This window comes from Perca fluviatilis, chromosome 9 (genome assembly GCF_010015445.1).
Source record: "Perca fluviatilis chromosome 9, GENO_Pfluv_1.0, whole genome shotgun sequence".
NCBI classification, from domain to species: Eukaryota; Metazoa; Chordata; class Actinopteri; order Perciformes; family Percidae; genus Perca; species Perca fluviatilis.
Genome location: NC_053120.1, coordinates 39,116,916 through 39,140,966, shown reverse-complemented (window position 1 = coordinate 39,140,966; position 24,051 = coordinate 39,116,916). Strand labels below are relative to the sequence as shown.

General features: G+C 43.5%; 3 protein-coding genes and 1 long non-coding RNA gene across 16 annotated transcripts in view; 3 read left to right on the top strand and 1 right to left on the bottom strand.

The window, feature by feature from the left end:
- sh3rf1 (SH3 domain containing ring finger 1) overlaps window positions 1-2,803 on the top strand; it is a 36,355-nt gene extending 33,552 nt beyond the window's left edge. The window contains exon 12 of the mRNA XM_039811360.1: window positions 47-2,803. Within this exon, the coding sequence (XP_039667294.1) occupies window positions 47-215 (169 nt within the window). The 3' untranslated portion in view covers window positions 216-2,803. The remainder of the gene's footprint in view (window positions 1-46) is intronic.
- Window positions 2,804-5,261: 2,458 nt separating this feature from the next.
- Window positions 5,262-10,014, top strand: cbr4 (carbonyl reductase 4). Of its 3 annotated transcripts, XR_005640199.1 has the most exons (7): window positions 5,262-5,670; window positions 6,586-6,794; window positions 7,621-7,741; window positions 7,878-8,014; window positions 8,433-8,567; window positions 8,704-9,140; window positions 9,265-10,014. XR_005640199.1 is itself a non-coding variant. In XM_039810743.1 (6 exons), exons 1-6 carry the CDS (start codon window positions 5,642-5,644, stop codon window positions 8,880-8,882), a joined length of 810 nt encoding a protein of 269 aa, XP_039666677.1. In that variant the 5' UTR covers window positions 5,262-5,641; the 3' UTR covers window positions 8,883-10,014. The 3 variants fall into 3 exon arrangements, 2 of the variants coding, with proteins under 2 accessions (XP_039666677.1, XP_039666678.1); XM_039810743.1 differs by having other exon boundaries at window positions 8,704-10,014; XM_039810744.1 differs by having other exon boundaries at window positions 5,263-5,740; window positions 8,704-10,014.
- Window positions 10,015-10,126: 112 nt separating this feature from the next.
- palld (palladin, cytoskeletal associated protein) overlaps window positions 10,127-24,051 on the bottom strand; it is a 55,544-nt gene continuing 41,619 nt past the window's right edge. For 10 of the 11 annotated variants that reach the window (XM_039810727.1, XM_039810730.1, XM_039810728.1 and 7 more), the window contains 12 exons: window positions 20,722-21,402; window positions 19,759-19,903; window positions 19,182-19,283; window positions 18,038-18,076; window positions 16,861-17,082; window positions 16,191-16,340; window positions 15,696-15,784; window positions 14,619-14,751; window positions 12,746-12,953; window positions 12,220-12,385; window positions 11,972-12,105; window positions 10,127-11,863 (listed from right to left, as the gene is read on the bottom strand). In XM_039810727.1, coding sequence (XP_039666661.1) covers window positions 11,703-11,863; window positions 11,972-12,105; window positions 12,220-12,385; window positions 12,746-12,953; window positions 14,619-14,751; window positions 15,696-15,784; window positions 16,191-16,340; window positions 16,861-17,082; window positions 18,038-18,076; window positions 19,182-19,283; window positions 19,759-19,903; window positions 20,722-21,402 — 2,230 coding nt within the window. In that variant the 3' untranslated portion in view covers window positions 10,127-11,702. The remainder of the gene's footprint in view (window positions 11,864-11,971; window positions 12,106-12,219; window positions 12,386-12,745; window positions 12,954-14,618; window positions 14,752-15,695; window positions 15,785-16,190; window positions 16,341-16,860; window positions 17,083-18,037; window positions 18,077-19,181; window positions 19,284-19,758; window positions 19,904-20,721; window positions 21,403-24,051) is intronic. The other variant, XM_039810732.1, reaches the window with a different exon arrangement.
- LOC120565205 lies at window positions 15,892-16,927 on the top strand. The gene is made up of 3 exons (XR_005640200.1): window positions 15,892-16,085; window positions 16,169-16,396; window positions 16,542-16,927. It is a non-coding gene; the product is annotated as an uncharacterized LOC120565205 (long non-coding RNA).

The window sequence follows — 24,051 nt, the reverse complement described above, 5'->3', positions numbered from 1 at the left end:
CAGTTTGTATCAGTCACTGACTGTGCCTCTGGCTGTCCTCCCCCAGGTACAGAGTGGTGGTATCATATCCTCCCCAGAGCGAGGCTGAGCTGGAACTTAAGGAGGGCGACATTGTGTTTGTTCACAGGAAGAGGGAGGATGGCTGGTTCAAAGGCACACTGCAGCGGAACGGCAGGACCGGATTGTTCCCCGGCAGCTTTGTAGACAGCATCTAATACACACGTTACGGTGAACCATGGTCAACACCACCACCATGATCAAGCAGACCGCTGCTCGCCTCGCTACAGTGTGTCAACGTGCGAACCAAACGGCTTGGCGCTTAAAGGTTGCTAGCACAGGCCCATCATATGGACACTTTAACTCCTTAGAGCCCACCGTGGCTCTGGCCACTGGAAAAAAACACCCGCTAGTGGCACATGAGAGAGAGCTGCGGTGAAGAACAGAGTACACAGTGGACAGAGTTAGAGGAGAGCACACTACTCATGAACTTTTCCTTTTTGTTGGTTATTTATATCTTTGTAACAATTCAGCTGTTAAATGTGTGCCTTGTACTGTTCCTCACTTTATTGTACATAAGGACACAAAAAAGATTAGTCCTAAAACAACCAGTATGAGCTGTTGATATAGATATGTTACACATTTAACTTATTTCATAGATTGGCCTTTTTGTAGTGCAACACATTAAGGGGTTAGGCTGGCACATGGCGTATGCTACATTTTCAGCTACAACATCAGTTACACTTTTCTCCCTCTGACTGCTGTTTTACCATGATATCAAACTGTCAGCAGATAGGAGTAGGTATATCGGCTGCACCAGACAAGAACAAATGAGCAGTGTCATCATCGCTTGTGCTGTAGGTAGGAAAAAAGGATACTTCCCCAGCTCTAAAGTCATTACCTAAACCTGAGGATCATAAGAGAGATCTGCCATATTGCACATTCAAGCTACAATTCACAGCCATGTGAACATTGCACATCACAAAATATTTCTGTGGGCCATTCACAGGCCTCCAGTTTGTTTTCCCTGGTGTGGCTGAGGCTGAAGTGCTAAGTGCTAAGACTCCGTTACCTGCAGTGATCAAATATTTGCATGTGACGAGAAAAGCCTCCCATAAGAGACACAATGGAAGTTACTTGTGATGCAGGACAGTTTGGTTATGCCTTTTCAATATGTGGAAACCACACTCCAATATAAACTTGCAGTCAAACATTGCTTACTTTGTACCTTCTGTGTATTTACTGACCAGAGTAGCTTCTCTCCTAACCTCTTTGGCAATAGCCAAACCCAGACTTGGCTCTACATTATAAGAGCAACGTAACATTTCAGTAATTGTGCACAACAGAATATTTTCAGTGTATATTTATGTTTGTTACATATTCCACAGAGGCTGACACCTGCTGCTCTTAAGGAGTCTGTCATTAAACTAACCTGGACACACAGTAAGGCACACAGGAAACACTCACCCTCAGCAGGATCTCAAGTTTTTGTATACTATAACTCATTCCTAATGTGACTTGTGGCAACAACAATAAAACACAGCTAGCTAAAGCACAGAATGTTTGCCTAAAGGAACATATTGTATCACTCCACAGGAAGAGATGTGTAGTGTAATTCTGTTGAATCTCGAAAGATAAGGTTTTATTGAAATCAATCACTTTGACCCCTTTGATTTATTATTTTTTTATTTTGTGGTTGTGTTTTGTTGTACATTACATCTATACAAAGTTTTTAATGTTAAATATTGTATTGACTGGAATGACTGTAAGATGTATATGTGATTGGAGTGGATTTGGTCGTAGGGTTGGTGCTTGTTGAACATAAAACAAAAAGAATGGGTAGTTTTAGAGAGGGAAAAATAACACCAGATCAAATATCTCAACATGTAACTCCTCTTTCCCTAACGTATTCTCTAAATGAATGAAATTCTTCAAAGTAAAGGTATTATTAGGTAACATTATAGACTGAGGCCTCCTGCCTCAGTGGACCCCACAATATGTAATGTAATGTGACTTACACATCTGATCTGCAGCCGGTCTTATGAGGTCTGAGTATTTAAACACTTTAAAGTTGAGGCAATCACTGAATCGTGCCAAAGTTGGCTTTGAAAATGAATTTACTGATTGAATTAGACCCATAGTTTGTGTTTTTTGTAGTCTTTTGTTGTTAATTGAGGGGGACCACTGTGTAACTGACTGCTGGAATATGTTGTAGTTTGTTTGAAATTTGGAGTGTATGGAAAAGGATGGTACAAATCACTGTTAGGGCCTTGTTGTCTTTCTGAATTGGTTCTTCTGTAGAATTAATCTGATGTTGCATTGTTGTCTTGGCAATCACCACACCAACCTCAGGCTATATGCTAAACTGTTCCTCTGAGTGTCTTTCCATTTTCACTGGTAAGCCTTTAATATACACGTCAGACTTACTCCAACACAGATGTACACATGTATGCACATATCTAATCATACTGACTTTTCATTATTATTGTTCATGCATAGGCTGCACAGTTCTCAAAAACATGAAGCATTTCTTACAACAGTTAATAAACTATATTTCCGTTTATTGGAACACATGGCAACTTAAGTTTGCTTGATTCAACTTAACAGATTTTCCTCATGCCAAGGTGACCTACTTGATTTTTTTTTTTTTTGTCTTTAGTTAGTCTGTTGTATGTCTGAAAATGGTGAAACTGAAATCAACCTATTTGGCACAAATCTATTATGTGAAAAAGCATTCTGAAGTATTTGAGGGAATAGCACATTTTGTAAAAATCTCTATAACAATAAAAGCTAATGGTTTCCATAATTTCCTCAGGCCAAGTCATTGTTTCATTATAACAGTAATGTAGTGTTATGTTTTCTCTAGCTGCCTTGTTATGTTGGCCACCTGCAGCCAGGGCAGGAGTATTATCAAAGACACCGACCGCAGTTGACAGGACTGACTGAGTACTCACGTCCTCGCCTTTTCCCTTTGTCCCTAACACAAAGCTTAGACGGCCTAAGATTTGACCGAACATATACGCACATATGATAAATTACCAGCAAAAAAGACAGTTGTTCCTAATTAAATGTGATTGGGGTAAGTCACGGCACATGTGGCCATTAATGTCTCCAGGAAGGAAAGGTTATGGGCTGTAGAGGAGCTTCTCCTGTGCCATACAGCAGAGCAGTGTTGCAGAGAGAGGTGAGCCTCTCCAGTGTGTTCAGCTGGGAAACACTGACAGGGACTGACAAGCACCCAGAGAGGTCATTGTGCTGCACACAGTACCCTGCAGAGGATGGGTTACCATGGAAATAAGTTATTCCAATGTATGAGTGTTAAGACTAGACTTGGCAGGAATAAAAACAAGTAGCAATTTATTCTGCAAAAGGATTTTTAGGCCTGAGTTCACATTTGTTTCATATTCTTTGGCCACTCCACTTGTTTTACTTTGGTACATGACTTACACAATTCTGAATTTGATAAAAGATCATCACTGTCTGACAGAACTGTGAGTTGTGGATTGAATAATGCGTGAGGTGGCTATTTGATTGGCAGGAAAAAGCTGTGTGCACAGAGTGTAGGTAGAATTCAACATTAATAGCTGCAAGCCAGGGCTGTCAAGAGTTCAGGAGTCTCAAGTTTAAGAATTTCTTGATAATTTAAAGCTCAGGGTGTGTCAGCCATTTCAAGTCACTGAGTGAAAGGAGTGCCAGTCAAGTCCTTTTTGAACCCTTTACTGTACACAACAGAGGAGTCAGGTATTTGGCTCCCTTGAACAGATTTCACAATGACCAATACATAAAGAAAGAAAATGTCCCCTCTTCATTACATGACCCAAACTCAAAGATTTTCAGTTATAGTAATAGTAAAGATGTACCTTCATGAAACTATATATATATAATATTGTCTGTATGAGTGTACGTTCATGTACAGGGTTACAGAGACATCTCTTGTTTTTAGTTTGTGTGTGTGTGTGTGTGTGTGTGTGTGTGTGTGTGTGTGTGTGTGTGTGTGTGTGTGTGTGTGTGCGCGCGCATAAGCGTGCGTTCACACATGAGAGAGAGCAAAATACGGTTCTGTTGGCAGGTATAATTAGATTAGTAAAGTGTGAAAGAGGGGAATAATGTCTTGGTGTTCAGAGAGGTGATCTGAATACAAATCAAGCTCTATTTCTCTCTTCGACACACAGACACAGTTTATTAATGAACATTGTGCTAAGAGTAATCACATTTTAAGCACATTATACGGTTTGGAATGGTTGTATTTTTTCTGCTGCAGCATGGATATGATTCATACCGCAAGGCTCAGTGTCACAGCTCCACGCCGGCACAGGTTGTGGATGTGATTTAACCTCAGCAAATCAATCATGCAGAATGTCTTGGTCTGATGGACCGTCCAGGTGTAGGCCGAGGCCACCCACTCTCAACATCACTCACTTTATTTTATTTTTTTGATGACAGTTTTGCTTTCCTGGTGAAATCTATTTCCATGGGGAACAATGACATATGAAGCAAGAAGGAGAATGAATGACTGCAATTAACAGTCAATGAGCTATTTCTGTGTGGTGGGTAGGGCAGCGTGTGTCAGTATAAATAGTTAATCTCTAAAAGTTAACTCAGAAAGAACTGCAATTATTCCTGTGAAATAAAGAGTATTCTTACACAAATATTGTAGTAATTCCTCCATATTGGAAAAGACATGATAGGAATATTATCATATTAAGAAAGTACAAGAACTCGCATATATAAAAACAGATTTTTCTGTGCTGATGCCCATGACACAATATGTTAATATGTAAATGTTGACATGTCATTGTAGGAAAAGCACAGGTGTATTCAAAACCATTACTGATGGCTGCATTCCACTTAGGAGAGGTCCTGGTATTAAACCATTACTGATGGCTGCATTTTACTTAGGAGAGACCCTGGTATTAAACCATTACTGATGGCTACATTCCACTTAGGAGAGACCCTGGTATTAAACCATTACTGATGGCTGCATTCCACTTAGGAGAGGTCCTGGTATTAAACCATTACTGATGGCTGCATTCCACTTAGGAGAGACCCTGGTATTAAACCATTACTGATGGCTGCATTCCACTTAGGAGAGACCCTGGTATTAAACCATTACTGATGGCTGCATTCCACTTAGGAGAGGTCCTGGTATTGGGCATGCTGACTCAGTGAAATATCTTACTGGGACACTTGATGGAACTGAGCCATCGTTAAGATTATCAATTTCAGCTGTGCTTTTCCTACTATGACAAGTCAACATGTCTGCTGTGAAAAAGGTCCATATGCAGTTCCAGTAATTTGTTAGTGAGTGCTTCCTTGTCGAAATCGTCAATAGCAAACACATACAAGGAAATAATGTGTCAAAGTTTTACTGGCCTTTTACATTCTCTGGGCTATTTAAAACTGACAACTTTCACAGAGACAATGTCAGGTTGTTGGGGTGTTTAATATCCATGTGGACGAATATTAACGTGGCTGCTTAGAGGCTTTCCAAAGACAGAAACCTTGACCAAGGAGAAAAACAGTGAGTCCAGACCTATTGATACAGTCCAGGTCCGGGTCCGGACCGGTCCTGTCTGTGCAGCGGGTCTACTGCGCCATCTATCGACCAGAGACGAGCAACGCAACAACACTGAAAAGAAAAAACATGGCGACGTCCTTAAGCGCCCGCTCTTGGTACTTCTTTCAGTCAGTAAACTTATTTACCGAGGAACACATTTTGTCCAACAGTCGAAAATAAGCTAAGGTACAGCTAACAAGGTCTATTAACTTTATTATGCAACCATATTTATCTAAGCTAGCTGAAAACCTGCTGACGTTACTAGACAGCAAAATGACCGTGAAACATTAGCGGCTATCATCGTGAGCTCGCATGAGCTGTAGTTTCTTTCTACAGTATTTGTGTGGTAAATAAACTCACTACATTTAGGCCTGAGTTAGCTACATGCATTAGCTACATGCTAGTTTTGTTCTAGTTTGTGTCAATATGCGTACATTATACAGTTGTAAATACAGTGGTGCAGTCTAACTTGAACAATGGCTGTAACTATATTACTTCAAACCTCTAACATTGACTGTTGATGTGTGTCTATCCTACTGACTACTTTATTCCCTTATAATGTCCATATTTAATGCTGTCTTTTTTAAACGTTATCCTTGCACTGCTATAGTTTTTATATTCCTATGTCTACATTCTTCTCTTATATCGTCCATATTTAATGCTGGTCTCTAGACTTTATCCTTGGACTATTGGACTTATTTGCACAACACCATGACACCCCCTCTCATAGAGCACCTTACCTGCCCTGTCACTGCACGCCTCATGCTTATACATCCCTTGGTACATTCATTTGGATTTTTTATTTAGTATCTTTTCTTTTATTGTCCATATTATTCATGTGGATTTGTTATTTTATCATCCTGTTTATGATGTATGTGTATGTTGTGTGTGATGTCTTTACGCTACTGGGACCTTGAATTTCCCCTTGGGGATCATTAATCTATCTATCTATCTATCTATCTATCTATCTATCTATCTATCTATCTATCTATCTATCTATCTTTCAATCAATCAATCAATCAATCAATCAGTCCTGTGGTGACGTGCAGTGCTGCGGTCTCTCCTGCACACCTGTGTGGTGTCCTGCTGTCCGCCATGTCCAGGCTGGCAGCGGTGTGTGGGGGCTCCAGGGGCATTGGGAAGGCTGTGTCCCGCCTGCTGGCAGAGAAGGGCTGCAGGCTGGCTGTTCTATCCAGGGACGGAGATGCTGCCCGGGCCACTGTGGCATCTCTACATGGAGGTATGGAGCTGTGCACAGATACACACAAACATGCGTGTTTCGGCAGGCAACGTGTATACCTCATCAGTGGTGGACTGTAACTAAGTACATTTACTCAAGTACTGTACTTAAGTACACATTTTAGGTACTTGTACTGTACTTGAGTCTTTTCATGCCACTTTCTACTTCTACTCCGCTACATTTAAGAGAGAAATATAAAACAGCTTTAGTTACTAGTTACTTTACACATTAATATTTCTTTGCACACATTGTTTTAGTATACATTAATATACTGAATACTTCTTCCACCACTGCACCTCATGCAATGAACTGATACCGCTATTGGTTCTGGTGTTTTTTTCTTGTTTCTTCAACAATGCAAGCTATTAAAAAAAAATAGGGCTGCAACTAACAGATTTTTTTCATTGTCGATTAATCTGTTGATTATTTTCCCGGTAAAGGATTAGTTGTTTGGTCGCTAAAATGTCTGTGTTTCCCACAGTCCAACATGACGTCCTCAAATGTCTTGTTTTGTCCCCAACTCAAATATATTCAGTTTACTGTCACAGAGGAGAGAAGAAACTAGAACATATTCACATTTAACACGCTGGAATCAGAGAACTTTTTTCATAAAAAATTACTCAAACTGGTTAATGGATTATCAAAATAGTTGCCGATTAATTTAATAGTTGACAACTAATCGATTAATCAATTAATCTTTGCAGCTCTAAAAGAAAATGTCCGTTATATACATACACATTACCTGATCTGGTGCTTTTGTGCTATAAAAGACTAAGACTGTAGTCTTGTAACCATTTAAACTCACATTCCTGTATATGCTCTCTAGCTGACCACGTGGCTTTCAGCTGTGATGTCTCTAAAGAGCAGGAGGTGCAGAAAACCTTTGAGTCGATCCAGAAGACCTGTGGAAACATCTCTTATCTTGTAAATGCAGCGGGCATCAACAGGTGAGCAGGCACTCGAGCGGACTCCTCCGCTGGCGCCCTGCTGTATTTTCATATACGCACATTATTAGTGGATCTAATGTTGTCACAGGACACTGACCTTTGCGGCTGACCTATATTACTGTGTGTGTTCGTTCAGGGATGCTCTGTTACTGAGGGCCAAGCCGGAGGACATGGTGGCTGTGCTTCACACCAACCTGCTGGGCACCGTGCTGACCTGCAGGGCAGCACTGCGCTGCATGCTGCACACCCAGGGAGCCGCCATTGTTAATATAGGTACTGATAGCTCTGAAGGCATCGGCCTTCATGATTAATTATGTTTTCAGTTTGGTCACTAGATGGCAGTGTACATCATTGCTACTTTCTTTAAAGTGAAGTACTTCGAAGGCCGTGCATTTTACTTTTACGTTTTAACCCATTAACAACATTGATTTTATTATCATACTGAGATAAATCAAAAGCAAAGGCTGACTCAAACGTAGGAAAACATAATTCATCAGTCTGTAAACCTGTAGTATGCTTTTGTGTGGGACTAATTTAAATATTAGTGATTTGTATCAATTGGGCTAAACACTAATATCATTATTTAAGCATAATGGCGTCAAATACTGTAGTAGCTTCCTATCAGTGTTTTATTTTGAAACATTTCTGTCATACGAAGTCATCCTAATGGATGTCTGTCTGTTGCGTGTAGGCTCTGTTGTGGGCCTGAAAGGGAATGCTGGCCAGTGTGTCTACAGTGCCAGTAAAGCCGGTCTAGAGGGCTTCACGCGCTCTTTGGCTAAAGAAGTCGCTTCACGCAATGTCAGAGTTAACCTGCTCGCTCCCGGTACGGTACAACTTCATCTTCTTACTTCACCTTTCCTCTCAGCAACTGCTCTGGCTTCTTTTTACTGTCTCAGTTTCTGGCATCTTATTTGTCTTTTTTATTATAGTCTCATGTCCCTGCCCTCTCTGGCTTTCAGGTTTCATTCGCACCGACATGACCGCAGGGCTGAAGGAGGAGGACGGGGTGCGCTCTATCCCACTGGGGAGATTTGGCGAGCCGGAGGAGGTAGCCCAGGCTGTCCTCTTCCTTTTGGAGTCTTCCTACGTTACAGGACAGGTGCTGGTGGTGGATGGAGGACTGCAGCTGGCCATGTAAGGGATGGGGCCTACCTGGAGTTATCTCACTGTTCAAAACAAATGGCAGTGGGGCAGGTGAAAGTGTCACTCTGCCTTTCCTTGAAAATTGTATGTCTTGTTTAAGGCATAGAAGATGGAGACTGTCGAGGAAATGTCTGAAGAGAAAGATGAGGGGACAGTGGGCTCTATGTTACTCATGAATGATAAATATTACACTTAATAATGCTTCATGGCTGAAGTTGGATATTGGCCACATGACGATTCAGAGTTATATCTGGTGAGCTGTTGTGTAGTGTGATATACAGTTTTTAATATCATCTGATTTCTTGTCATAATTCTTGCTACAAAACACAAAAGCTTTGCACAAGAGATAAAAAGGCAGTTTCCTGTTGTTGACACAGGAGACACAACCCCACATCTCTCTGAGGATCACTGTCCCGCTGCTCTCTGTCTTTCTGCTGAGTCACTCTGTCCGGCAACAGTAGGCGTGGCCCGATGTGTGTGACAGTCGGTCGTGATGACTAACACTGCTGACTCCAGAGTGTCTGGCCCAGTCCAGACCTCCGTGCCCCGAGGTCCTAAATTGGATCAGCAGATTGAACGCCGTTGGGTCTTTTTCCATGACTGTAAAGCGCCCGCCACTGATCATAGCGCTCATGTTTTGTTTCCCCACCGCCCCCAGGAGACCCCCTCACAGCCAGCACATGTCCCCCCTCCACCCTCCACCAGTGGCCCCCTGAGCCCACCTCTGGAGGGGCCTGTTGAGGGGCCAGGCATGTTGGGCTGCAGCTGGAGGAAATTAGACTTAGTGGTGGAGGTGTGTGTGTGTGTGTGTGTGTGTGTGTGTGTGTGTGTGTTGTGTGTGTGTGTGTGTGTGTGTGTGTGGGGGGTATTTTTTAACTCTGGGAATGTTTTGAGTGTCTGGTTACAGCTCTGAAACTGTAGTGTGGATGGATGGGGTTGGAGGTGAGTGTCGTGCTCAGAGATGAGATTTGAAATGCTGCGTTGATTGTTCCTTTCACTGAAACATGCTGTTACCATCCATTAGTATCCAAATGAGACACTTCGACTGTGCTCTGTCTCTTTAATGTGCGATCGTCCTACACGTTGTATTTCTTATTAAAGGACTGGATTATGTTTACTCTGATTAACATTCTTAGCAAGAATGGTCTTTCCAATGTGACTGATTATGTGTTTTTTTTGGCATTCTCTTATTGTTTTAAGAAGAGTCTGCCAGTCTATAAAAACATCTCAAACTGTCTCTGAAGAGTTAGATTTTTTTATTAACTTTCATAACCTAAAATAATATCGGGAGAACAATCCATATACAGGCATTGATTGGCATAGAAATGTGCAAACACAGTAACTGTCAGCTGATGCAAGCTCTGAACAGACAGAAAAAAGATGTCCACTTTGTGTAGTATAGGTGATGAAAATAGTAAATATAAATATAACTTGCTTTTCACTTTCTACCAGCTTAGAGTGCTTTTCTACCCCTGGAAAAAGTTGTGTTTTTATACATCCTGGAAACAGTCGTTTGGCACTGTACAAGTGTCCAAGAATAACATGCAAAGAAATTGTGTTTGCATTAAGCCTAAACGTGATTTAAGGCAGTAAATATATTTATAAAACTTCATGATACAGAAAGGATTGTTTTATCAGTGAGCAAAAGGTTGCTGATATAATTTATGTCAAGACTGTTGGAAGTTTTTTTTCCATACAAAAATAAAATGGACAATCTGTGATGTGTGACAAATACACAGAAACCTTTCACAGCACCCTCTCTTGAGTAAGAACATTTCAATTCACCCTTTTAAAATAAACCATCAAAGAAAATTCACAAAAATGACCCTCTATCGCCAAAGTTTTCTGTATCTTCCATATTTTGAATATCGCCAGAGTCGCATCCCTCTATCAAGTGTTAACTTACCACATTAAAGTGGTGCCCATTGTAGTCACAAAAACCTGCTTTTTCCGTTGCTATCCCTTCCTGTGTCTGTCAGATCCAACCTTCTTTAAGTTGTGCTGCATCCACAACCAAACAGATCACGTTCATGTGTGAGCGTTCTTTTCCCAAACCTCATTTATTTTGCTAAAAAAAAACTATTCTGTTTGCAAGGCCCGGCCTTTTCCAATATCTGTAAGCTAATCTATGACAACAAAGAGACTGTATGATATTGCAGCTACAATCAGATACTGTGGATATCAGTACTGTGCTACACAAGCCCACAGAATAAAAGTGATCTCATTCGTCAAAGCTACAATGCTTGGAATCCTTCACCCGCTTTTGAAGTCATCTTTTCTCCCTCATGTCCATATTTAAACCCAGCTGGTGGAGTGCTACGTATAGATACAGTATTAGCCTGTGTTATATCAAATGGCACCACTTGGAACATGCATAGTAATTCTATGTTTCATTCATTTTGTATCATTTTTTTTTTTTATCTTTACAGTCATGTGAGGCACTTAAACAGACAACCCTTTGCAAGACAGAGTCAACATGAACAATTCATGAAACAGTGAGAGCATATTAATGAACAGTCTTTCCTCGTGGTAAACACTTCAATCATTTTCCAGGTCCATTTGATAAAATGAAGCATGGGGGAACAACTGGATGAATTCTGTAATATAATGGGTTGTGTCACATTATAAAAATGTATGAAAACCACGGCTACACCAGCTCACTCTGCCCACCAACCCTTCAGTTCTGTATCCGCAGTCCCTCCGGTGGACAAGGCTCTACACTCTCCCTTGTCGCCATCATAAAGTATTTGTTTCAGGCGTGCTGAGAACAAGGGCAGCTTTCAGCTTTTTTTCGGGAAGGGGGGGGGGGGTCTCTCTACAGGTCATCACTTTCCACCAGGCCGCCAGGCTGCAGCGGGCTGGAGTCAGGGAAGAATGCTGCCTTCACGTCCAGCCCTCTCTCTGTCAGAGCGGCGTAGCGGCTGGTGGAGGGACGCACCTTCTTGGGCCTGGGGAGGTTAGGCTGCTGCCACTGAGCTGAGGACGGAGCAGAGGGTGTTTAATGATGTGTAGAGTGGGGGGGGGAAAGCCACAGAAGAAAGGTTTGATTCAATGAGCAGTGTGTGTTTCAGAGTCCCAACTTACTGTGGACATCGAGGCGTGCGGTGCTGGATACGATGCCGGCGTCATTCTTGGCTGACACGGTGTACCAGCCAGCATCTTCTTTCATGGCTGGCTGGATGATCATACACAGGTAGCCACAGTTGTCCTGGTGCATGCTGGGAAAGACAATTGACACACATTTAAGGGAAGTGATTATTTACAAATTCTATTGTCCAGGTTTTGCGGGAAGTGCCCATAATCTGGCACAAAACAAAGTGGATTTTCTGTACCTGATTCTATCTGTGTTGTGAGTTAATGACTCATTCTCCCTTTTCCAGAAGATTTGGGGGTAAGGGACCCCTGCGACACGGCACTCCAGTCGCACAGGATGACCCTCAGCCACACTTGTGTTCTGCAGCTTCTCAACGAATGAAGGGGCCTTGTGCATCTCTTTGGCTGTGGAAAGAGTGCGTTACTGAGATTTTTTTCTTGGTCCAAACCATGCTAACATGTAAAACTGGAAACAGTCGTTTGGCACTGTACAAGTGTCCAAGAATAACATGCAAAGACATTGTGTTTGCATTAAGCCTAAACGTGATTTAAGGCAGTAAATATATTTAAAAAAAACGTCATGATACAGAAAGGATTGTTTAATCAGTGAACAAAAGGTTGCTGATATAATTTATGTCAAGATTGTTGGAAGTTTTTTTTTCATACATAAAATGGACAATCTGTGATGTGTTTTCTTGGTCCAAATCATGCTAACATGTATGTTCTGCGCACATGCCGACTACTGATTCGTATGTTTCTGTTTACCTGCAACAATGAGTTCCAGGTTAAAGGAGTTCTGCCCGGCTCGGTTGCTGGCGATGCAGGTGTAGATGCCTGCGTCGCGGCTAGTCACGGGCTCGATGACCAATGAGTGCACACCGTTTTCCCTCACCAGCATCTTATGGGCAGAGTCGGGCCGGATGGTCTGCCCGTTCAGCTGCCAGATGAGGTCAGGAGTGGGCAGGCCGCTCACCTACAGGCGGCGAAAGAACACAGCAAACATTAAAGCTCGCTCAATGTGTGGATGCTTGTTCGTAGAGCAGCCTGTGCTTGTTTTTGTTGGAGAAAATGCATATATACGCGGCTGCGTGTGTGTTTATTGGCGGTATGAAAACAGCAGTGTTTGGTTAATCTGTCTGTGTTGTGTTTGTCTGGAGGAGCCTGGTCGCCTGCACGCTTTGTCATGGGAGTAAACTGCAGAAAAGACTCGTCTCACTTTGCAGAGAAACCCAAGACCTACTTCACCCTGCCCACCTGGAAAATGCGCCACTGTGGATATGCATGTTTGGTATTACAACGTGAAATTCACAGATATCACAAAGGAGAGTAGACTAAGCAGTGATAAGTATTTCTGGAAGTGGCCCAATACGCTTTTAGAAGTTGGGACATTTTAAGGATGGAAAGTTTGGAAAGCCACAAATGATCTGGAAATAAATATTTGCTATAAATATCCTTGACATTAAGGGCTCCGCAGGAATGGAGACTCTCAGTATATTTCTGACGAGCATAAAAAGTCTTTTTATAGTGAGTTAATTGTGGGCCTGTTTGATTTTATTACATGTGCCAGCTTTCAAAGAGTTTTGGAAGTGCTGCAGGCTGAAGGGAGGCTAGGTGATGACGAAGAAGACGAAGAGAGAAAATGAACGCGGGGCGGTGGGAGTGGCGCGAGGGGGAAATAATTGTAGAAAACCCGATCCCACTTAATGACTGAAAAATGACACCTCTTTATTCTCCCTGTCTGCTTTGAGCCATTCATAACGCGAGGAAGTGATGAAACATCTCGTCTCCGCTAGTTTTTTAATTCCCTAAAGAAACTGGAATGCACGGAAAGGGAAATGTTTCTTTGGCAGCGCAGACATGGAGCCTCCCTGAAAGCAATACAGACACTGAATTAAAGGGCGGATCTGAAATTGCTTTCTCTATTACTATGATTAACATATTCTCTTTGGTGCGGGCATTTTTCCTTTCCAGTCATGTCTCAGTTATTTTAAACCATCTCTCTTTCTCTCTTTTATCATAGAAAAACAGCTACAGGTTAGACACACAGAAGGTTAAAGCAGAAGTTGGCTGTCTGCTAAACTATTCCACTATTTTAGACCTGGATCCCATTAGATTAAACTAACTAGAAGTATACAAGTAGAGGGTTAAAGTAAAAATGGCAGATTCTGACATAACTTGTCCAAAAAAAGGCCTTAAAACTGTGGTCATAAATATAAATATATATATATATATATATATATATATATATATATATATATAAAAAGCTTTCTTCACATTAAATTTCATAGATTGACATGCCATACCAGACCAGAAAACATAATGTATAATTTGTCTTTTCTCTTTTTAAGTTTTAAAAATGTCCTTCAGTAAGCAGCACTGTCTTAAAACTGACCCAACACACTCAAACGACTTCTTATCTGTGATAAATACCTCTAATCTTAAACACTGAAAACAAAACAAAATTCCAGAAGTCTCTTCATCCTAATTAATAAAGAACTGTTTTATATGGAAAATGTTCAGATGCAGCAACCACAGGGCGACACGTTGTCCTCCGTCCTCCCCCACACACACCTTTAATCCCACTGTCCACCCATGTTAGCACAGGTTGCACCCTCAGGAGTGAGAGGCGTGCATTTACCTTGCAGTCCATCCGGCAGAGTCGGCCCTCCTGAACTATGAGGTCACCGGGCGCCTGCAGGAAGTGGGGGCGGAAGTGGCGCTCTTGGATGTTATCGTTCTCATCCCCGCTGTCTCTAGACCTGGACCTGGGCCTGAGAGAGAGAGAGAGAGAGAGAGAGAGGGGTAAAAGTACAGTATTTGGTATTAAAAATCAACTTCTAGATTTTTTTAGGCATATTTACAACTTTTAATTAATTTCTATTAAAAAAAAAAAAAGGAAGCCTTTTAGTTGTTGAATGTATAAGTCCCTTTGGAGCATGAATCTAAATGCTTTTTAGAGAAGCTTGTAAAGAAACGAGTGCAATACTCTTTCCACATTCATGCTCACTTGTATATCACTTATATATCGCCCCTTTCATAGACATAGTAAGAACTTTTGGGGCCTTTTTTGCCCTTATTTCCTGCTCTGGCATCCTTCCACTAGCTCTTTCTTGATATATGAGTCCCCCCCCTTAACCTTGTGCAGCAGGTCAAGACTCATAGGAGTTCCTGTGATTCTGCCCAATGACATCACCACTCTGCCTGCACGTCAACCACGGAGGGAAAAAAAGAAATGGGAGACACTGATTGTTATCTTGATCTCTCTTCTCAAAACATCTCTGAGTTCTGGGAGTGTTCATCTACAGATTACAGGTGTTTTTGTTTTTTTAATGTTCTGTGAGGAGCGTCTGTGATCTTCTGTGCATCTTTTCAATATCTGGGCTCGGATGAATGCGCTCTCTATATACAAAGTCATGAGAGCAATGGAAAACAGAGCAAACAGGTGTTCCCACTCATTAACACAGAGCTTTTCTTTCCTGAACAGACAGTTCAACAAAAGCAAAACTCAGCTCACAGCAAAGATTTGAGTAAATAGCAGCTTTGGCATCCGAAAAAAATAAATAAATAAACCTATTAAATATGTGTGAGTGTGAGTGAGTACAGAAGTAATGCAGATGGCGAACAGCATGCAGCACATGTGCCAGCCAGCAGCTCCAAGTTGTGAATAAAAATCTATTCCGTTCAGCCTTTCCTCCGCCAGTCAGCACAGCCTCACCTGCGCATGTGTCCAGGTGTGGAGCGTTGGCTTCGGCCTCGCTGGTTCACGGCCTGCACCATCATCCTGCCGGTGCAGCTCACCCTGCCCTGTGAGGTGGAGAGAGAGGGAGAGGGAGAGGGAGAGGGAGAGGGAGCTGATGAGGTGTTGACACTCCACCGCAGCACAAGCAGCAGTCAAACAGGGAGGAGGAAATAAAATGTGAGTGTTGGAGCTGGAAAAGGCTGTTAGAAAGCCTGTAGCACATGGACTTTTGACCCTCATGAGGGCTTTAGTGATTTCCGTCTCATTCAACGCCCTCTTCCTCTTCAGGCCGGAGACTATTATCTCGATACTCATTATTCTCTCGCTAATGGGCGCTGACGTCTTCTAAGGAGCGGCCAAACAGACGTGTGTGTGCATTTTTTCTTTCTACGAAAAGGTGCACAGAAATTTCTATAACATTTTATGTTTTTCTTTTTTAATTTTTCCAGAGCTCTGCTCCCGTCTACTCACCTCGGGGTTGCCCGCCATGATGGTGTAGTTGCCGTCGTCATCGAGCGAGGCTGCAGCGGTGTGCAGGGAGCAGGTTCCATCAGCGTCGCGGCTGATCCTGTAGTGCTCGCTCCTCTTGGAGATTTGCTTGCCATCTTTAAACCAGTAGACCTGTGACACAAGACAAGGACAGAGGGGAACCATCAGACAAAGTTAGGATTTTTCAGGTCAGTGATATTCAAATCAGTGGCTTTTATTTTTAAACATTTTATGAATTTCAAACTAAAGCTTAGTATCATCTTTAAATAGTTTTAATGCAGTGCTCTATGCCTCTTTCACCTCTATCGCTCTGCTTTTTTTATATTTCATCAGTTCATCCTGAAGCCTGTCATCACCATGCCATTAATGTGTACAGAACCAGGCAGGCAACTCTTTCAGGCCAGGCCAGTGTGTGTTCTCGCAAAGGGCCTCCCCTTATCACAACACGGAGCATATGTGCAACATCTACACCCTCCGTCATCAACATCACACATCAGCAACTCCCAAAGGAAAGAGAGCCAAGTCATGTTTTAAATGCCTCAAAATGACCAAATATGCATCTAATGTTAATAACTGCCACAGCATCACCGCCAACAATGTTTAATCATACAGGGCGATGACATTCTTTCGGTAAACATGTTCGACCTCCCACCTTTGGTTTGGGGTCTCCGTGGACCTTGCAGGAGAAGGTGACGGGCATGCCCTCGAAGACTTTGTAGTGTTTGAGCTTCTGGTCGAAGGATGGTGCCTTCCCCCGCCCGGCTGAGTCTTCATCGTGCTGCACGTCGTCGTCCGATTCCTCCACCGGTGAACGCTCTAGACGGAATTCAATCTCACTGATCAGACGCTGCTCGAAGCTGGACACTTTGTATTCCTACATGCCAGAGAAGGAGAGCAAATTTTATTTAGAGAAAGACTGAGACAGAAGTTTGTGTGATCACGTGGGAGGGCCAACACATTCAAGAGCGTGCAGAAAGCTATCAATGATCCCTGTTTTCCCTATTCTACATTTAACACACAATCATGAACCTGTCTTGATTGTCACCCAAACTGGCAACTTTCTCCCAATTTCCTAATTCCTCCCTGCCCCTACTCCTCCTCCCCACCACCTCCATCAATCTGTCATCACTGTAGCTCTGCTGAGGCAGAGGGAACATCCGCAGGGCAACATGGTCCGATGACACATCACACAGATAATGACAGGCCTTGGGAACAGCTGCAGAACCGGCATTTATCCTCAATCTGCCACTCATAAGGGCAGCAATCACAGAAGTGGCCCATCCTGATCTGCTGAGGTATCATCCTGTAATAGCGCAGAGGCAGCTGCTGCAGCATGTTCTAAAAATCTAACAAAGTATTATTCAATTATCCTTGCTTTCTAAAGATTTAACTTAATTGCTCGCTTAAATCTCAAATGCAAATTAACGTTGCGGCATGCATCGCGTGATGGACAAGTGCAACCTGTGTGAAAACGTGCTGCAATCAAGCTACAACATGCGTCAGTATCTGAATCAATTCAACCTACCCATATGAGCAACAAGCAACTGTAAAAGGTGAGTGACCAAGTTTGACACAAGCATAATCAGTTGTATTCTTTTGTGTTTACAGGCACACCTGCCTGTGAATGGACTACACAATGAATATGGAACCGCAGGGACCAAAAAATAAAATTCCGTGTCGCTGCCTTTTGTGTGCCACTTGTTCCCTTATCAGCTAATCCCCAGGCCTGATCCTGTTTTTAGCCAGAGTGAACACATCCTAGCTTTTAGTGTGACTCTGTGTGCACATTTACACAGAAGGTGACAGAGAGAAACAAAGCTTTCAAACACCTTTTGAGGGAAATATCCTCTATCAGATGACTCGTCTTCCTGTTGAGAGAAAAAGTTGTTTTTTCTATGTTGTACTCTACTGTCACTGTGCATCAGACAGGGTGGCAAACACGTGCGCGTTGTGTGTTTTAGTGTGTGTACGTGTTCAATCTTGCCTGCTCTCAAAACAGAAAATTTAAATTTGCATGATTTACTATCAAACTATCAAAATACGCTTCTCATGCCAACAGGCACACTGAGATGACACGATGTAGACACAACTTGTGTTCTAGTGGTGTTGCATTGTTATTCACTTATGAGTCAAATTTCTGTATTTATTGTAGTTAGGTATTCTCTCTCTGTAATTACTCTTGGGGGAATTGTTTGGTCTCTGTAATATTATTTGACATTATGAATAAAATTGAATTGAAATTGAACTGAACCTAACTAATTCAGAGCCAGTTTCCCCTCTGTCTACTCTCCTTCTTCGGTGCATGCTGCTTGTTATGTATTCCAATTTTAAATGACAAAAATTGAAATGAAAATACAATTTCAACAAGAAATATTTCCTTCCATAGGTGGAAATTATTAATATAAACAACCATTTGCACAAGCTAAAAAGAGAAGCCATTTTATATGTGAATGAACAACCAACGCTGTGCGGAGGTGCTACACTCTGACACGACCACAGAATGTTTTGGTGGCTCACAGTTAGACAAACGGCTACACAAGCCTTCAAAAAGTGTTACTTCTCCCCCCCCCCCCCCAGCATGTTTCCAGCAACACTGGTTTCTACCAGTTTGCATAAACAGAGCTTTTTATGGAGGGCTCTGGAGGACTTTACAGTGTTTATACCCTGCTTTCATAACTCGCTCTTCAACAGTGTTTACAGGGACTGGGGGTGGGGTAAGGGTTGTGTGCACTCAGATTCAACAGTATATTAAGGAAAGCCAGTAGTCATAAGATAGGAATGACTCCAGAAAAGCATAGGTGGACAAACCAGAAAATAGAAAGGTGATGTGTCGTACACATGCAACAGTGGGATTTGTGTAAAAAAAAGAAGAAGTAAACACTGCTGGTGTAGACATGTTGCTCAAACGGTGAAGTGTGTATGTGTGGGATTTCCCCCTCCAGGTGTGTGGATCCTAAAAAAGAGCCACCGTACCTGTGTGACTGGCTCCTCCTCTGTGTCCTGTGTGTTTAAGACTGTGGCAGCGTTGTCAGCACCCAGCAGTCTGCGAGCCATCTTCTCCTCATAGGTTAACTTCTAGAAAAGCAGGGATTACTGGGGTCAGCGGGGGTTAGTGTGTGAGTTGCAGAACACACACTGATACACACCATCGGCTAGCCACTGTATCTTGTGTTAAGAGGGATGTAATTAGGTATGGAGACAACATTTTGAATTTATTTGAGGGTGCAAGGCACAAAAGCTTAAATACACTTTTATGGGTTGTTTCTTTCTTCATGAATAGATGCATGACTTGTTGGGATCTTTGTTAATCTGTGTTACTGAACACACTCATTCTCTGATTGTCTGCAAAGACACAGATGTTTCAGTAATGGAACAAAGCTAGAGAACTAACGCACACACAGACACACAGACACACACAGACACACAGACACACACACACACACACACACACACACACAGACACACAGCCACCACACACACACACACACACACACACACACACACACACACACACACACACACACACACACACACACACACACACACACACCTGTTGACCATTGCTTATGCGTTCCTCTTTAAAGCGCAGTTTTCTCTCCAAGTCCTGGATGACGGCGTCCTTGGATCCTTGGATGTCAGAGTCAGAGGCCAGGCGGGGCGTCCTGGTGACCGAGGACTTCCTGGGGAACGCTTTGCTGAAAAAAGGACAAAACAGAAACATTTGTCAACGTCAGCGTTGTGGCACTCTGCTCTGTGACGCACGTGCACGCGCATTATCTCGACACGTCGCAACTCCTCTTTCCTCTCTGGCTCTTTTTGCTCCCTCTCTGGCTCTCTCATATCCAGCCTTATCTGGACATGTGCAGCTATAGCATTCCACAATGTGTCTTGTTATCTCTTACAACTGCAGCAGGAATGCCAGGGTGAGAGGGGGGAGTGCGGGGGTGAGGGAGGGGCTGATGAAAAATGACCGGCAAAGAGTTTAAGGTGGAATGCCCTTGATGGAGGAGAAAGAAAATCGAAATGTCTCCCTTCAGGACAGCCATCAGAGGAGGATTATCTACACGACGAGAGATTTTGATCAGCTAACTCGATATGCAGAGCTCAAAGTCAAAAGGCAGCGAGCCTGCAGTCTATATCAGCTGGGCGCAGAACTCTGTGAAGGGATACATCTTGAGTGTTTATTTGATTTTGACACACCTTTCACTCTCAGGTCCTCTTGTATGTTTTCTTTCCGTATAGGTGCTAAAGCTCTTGCACCTTGAGAAGACTTTTGTGTCTATGTGTGTGGGTTTATGTGGGTTTAAAAGAATTCTTTAGTTCGCGTTTTCCTGTAAACATGCTGTATAAAAATGTAAACATGTCATCTTCCATCTAGCAGACATCCTGCCTCCAGTTGCCAGCAGGTCAACTCGCCTGAGACACACTATGTAGGCCTACAAAGAGCTAACGTGAGTTGACTGACCCTGTACAGAAAGCTCTATTTGTAAAAGTGCATGTGAGGGATACTTACACAGTGCCGTTGCCTTTAGGAAGGCCCAGGGCGTTGGCGTTGACTATAGGACTGCTGGGGGAGGAAGGCGTGGAGGGCAACACTGAGGACAGGAAGCTGGAGGCTGGAGACGGAGGGACGGAAGAAAACGGCGAGGACATATCTGAGAGGGCCGGAGACATGGAGACGGGCGGAGGGGGGGGAGGCGGAGGAGGAGGGAAGTCTTGGCCAGGGCCTGATGGAGAGGACAGGTTGCTGGAGCTAAAGAAGGGCGGCGGTGGAGGCGGGAAGGAGGGAGAGCTGGGAGACTCCACGCTGCCGGCCTTGGTGAAGGGGGGCACGGTGACCCGGGTGAAGGGCTTGTGTGAGGTGGGAGGAGACAGGGGGGAGGACAGGTTGGACCCCGAGGAGCCAGAGGACTGGGTGACGTAGCCCGCCCCGCCGGGGCTCTGGGCTGCGATGAACTGCTTGGGCCGGGCGTAGTTGAAGGTGCTGGCCTGCATGGCGGTGCTGCTCTCCAACTCCTGGAAGGAGGGAGGAGGTGGGAGAGGTGGGGATGGTGGAGCAGGTGGAGGTGCTTCTTGTTGCTGGGGTGGAGGCAGGATTTCCTGGCTCGGCTGTTCCTGCTGCTGCTGCCAGCTGGCTGCTTCCTGTTGCTCCAGTAGAATCTGGTCCTGCAGCTGCTTCAGCTGGGACGCGTTCCTAAAAAGCAGAAGCGTGGTCATCAGTGGCAGTTATCAGAAACTAAAGTCATTGTTTTTTTTTTTAAGGACTTCACATTCTTTGTGGGAAAGGGTTGGGGGGGGGGTGTCTCTGTAACAAAGTAACAGACTTGTAAAAATGTTACAAAATCATGCAGCTGTTGTCAATTTATGCATGACACCATCGCCTGGTCTCTATCTAACTGTAACAGAACACAACTGGCAGAAGTGTTAGCTGCCACATGTGAGCATAATCGAGGAGTTAGAATGTCGGGACAGCCGAGCGAGGCAGAAACACCACATATTGTGAACTTGTTCATTATTAAAGCCATAAAGGATTTTGTGGATGACCTCAGCACGTGGTCGTATGTCAACAGGAGTCGAAGTAAACTGTTTTTTCCACTGGTCTGAAGGTGACAGCCTGGACACATTGTGTGTGTGTGTGTGTGTGTGTGTGTTCTGGGAAGGAAACGCGGCACCAGCAGCACCAGCTGATAGGTTATCAGCCTCTAGCCTTTCTCAAAGACTTGTTAAAAAGCCAGCCTGCTGACAATACATCAAGTATAGTAAAGGAATCAGGAGAGAAGTGAGAAAAACAGCTCCATGATCAACAGTGCAGCAGTTTACTCTAACGGACTGCAAAGTGGTCTGAGCTCAGTTAATATGACGTTTTTTTCTATCTGAGAAATAAGCAAAGTGAATTACACGGTTGAGGCGTGGCTCCTGGTATCTGAATGGCACCGTGATGAAGAAAAACAAAATATGTAATGTTGCGGTGTCATTTTGCCTGGGATCGGTCCTGATGATGAAGTATTGTGTTTTTTCACAGAGGTGTGGTTGCCCAGTCTCTCCCCCAGCTTGGTTGATTCACTGTGTTGTCGTCATTGTGGGAGAGAGGGAGTTTTTTTTTACTAGTTTTTATTTTCTCGTAGCATTGCTAAAACAAGCTCTACATGCACCAGAGTTTTTTTCTTTTTGAAAAGAAGTGAACTCTTAGAAGCTCTTCTTGAGGATCAGAAGGAGGGGAAAGGCTGGAAGTTATAAACCTTCAGAGTATACAGCTATGTGAATGTGAGACTGATGAGTTCTTCATAGGCAGCCTGTTCAGAATATACTGTGCATCCCAGTGGTGCATGTTGTCAGGAGTCCACCAGGACCAAGTTCACGTGCCCAAATCTGTTCCAGATGTTGAATAATCAGTGGAGTCTTTCGACTATTTTTCATCTGTGAGAATGCAGAGAAGACCCCCCTCCCTTTAGCTTCGCCCCCCCTATACATTTGCAAACAACACTGGTGAGTATTTCACAAAACTGACAGTTGTAGCAAAGTGTAACAAATCCACCACACAATCGAACAGCAACATGACTGATTAGTCTGTCCGAGCCAGTTATTTTGGTCTCATGCTCCCCTCCAGAGGAGACTTCACATGCCCAGATAAATAGTCATTAATTCAAAACCTTTCATTGCGATCATTCCAGCTCAGTGCAACCTGGTGCTGTCCTCACTGACGGCGAGAGCATGCCCCCCCCACCCTCTGTGTATACAGTTTTCTTTACATTCTCCAAAGCTCTCCTGTTCAGGCCTCAACCAAAAGAGTGCTTTTACAGGAACGGTTTGGCAGCTCGCGAGGCTCGCAGCGGTTTGATTCCTTTTTTGGCTGTGTTCTCAGAGCATCAGGCCCAAAGCACCCTGCCCGTCTGCTCCAGCAGAGAGGAAACACACTTAATTTCCTCCGAGCCTCATCCCTCTCAAGCCGACACACCGCTTTACTGCCTCAGCATGAAAGACCTCAAAGACCTTTACAGTTTTTTACCTATGTTTTTGACAAAGGTAAATGCTGTAAATGTACGAGCTGGATGTTATCCAGCGTGTTCCGACATCATCCCCTTTGCCTTAAAAGGTGCTCTTTACTTCCAATATAAAGAAACGAGCACCTCCATTCATTACACAGCCAAACTGCTATGCAACTATCTTACAGTACAATGGTACACTCTCTTACTATGCACTGACATTTTGACTTGCACCGAAATACTATTCAGCGTAATAGAATTCAAATTTTTTCAGTTGTTTAGACATTTGGCTTCTTCACATATGACAGCATATGAAAAGGTCAGCTTGTATAATTTGCAGCTGCATGAATAGTTTTACGGCCCACTTAGGGATTCACATCAAGCGAGGGTCACGCAGACTCTGTGACCCTACAGCTCTGATCGTCCAGACCTCTTTGACCACAAAGTGCATGACAAAGGCCGCTGTACGCACACTACGTCCTGCCTGTTTTCATCCCAGCTGTACTATAAAACAGCACGACCCCTGCTAAAACCTGCGCCTTGTGTAAAAGATTAGAAGGCATCTACAAATGGCTCCATTGCTCTCTCTTATTTTTTGTCTCTGTGGCGGAGAGGGGCTGAATTAGAAGGGAAGTGTTCCTCTGTCGTCATGCCAACGGCCCTGTGTTTTGCTGTCCTGGTCCGAGCCAACTGGCCCACGGAGCGCCGTGCTTGGAGAAAACGCTCCAGCTCCCCTGTCTGTCATTCTGTAACACAGCATTACTCTTATGTCTCTCTCCTTCATTGCCTCTCTTCTTTTTTTTCTCTTCTTCTGGTGGTAAAAATAGGCAGAGCAGTTATTTCTTCCCCCTTTTCATCCT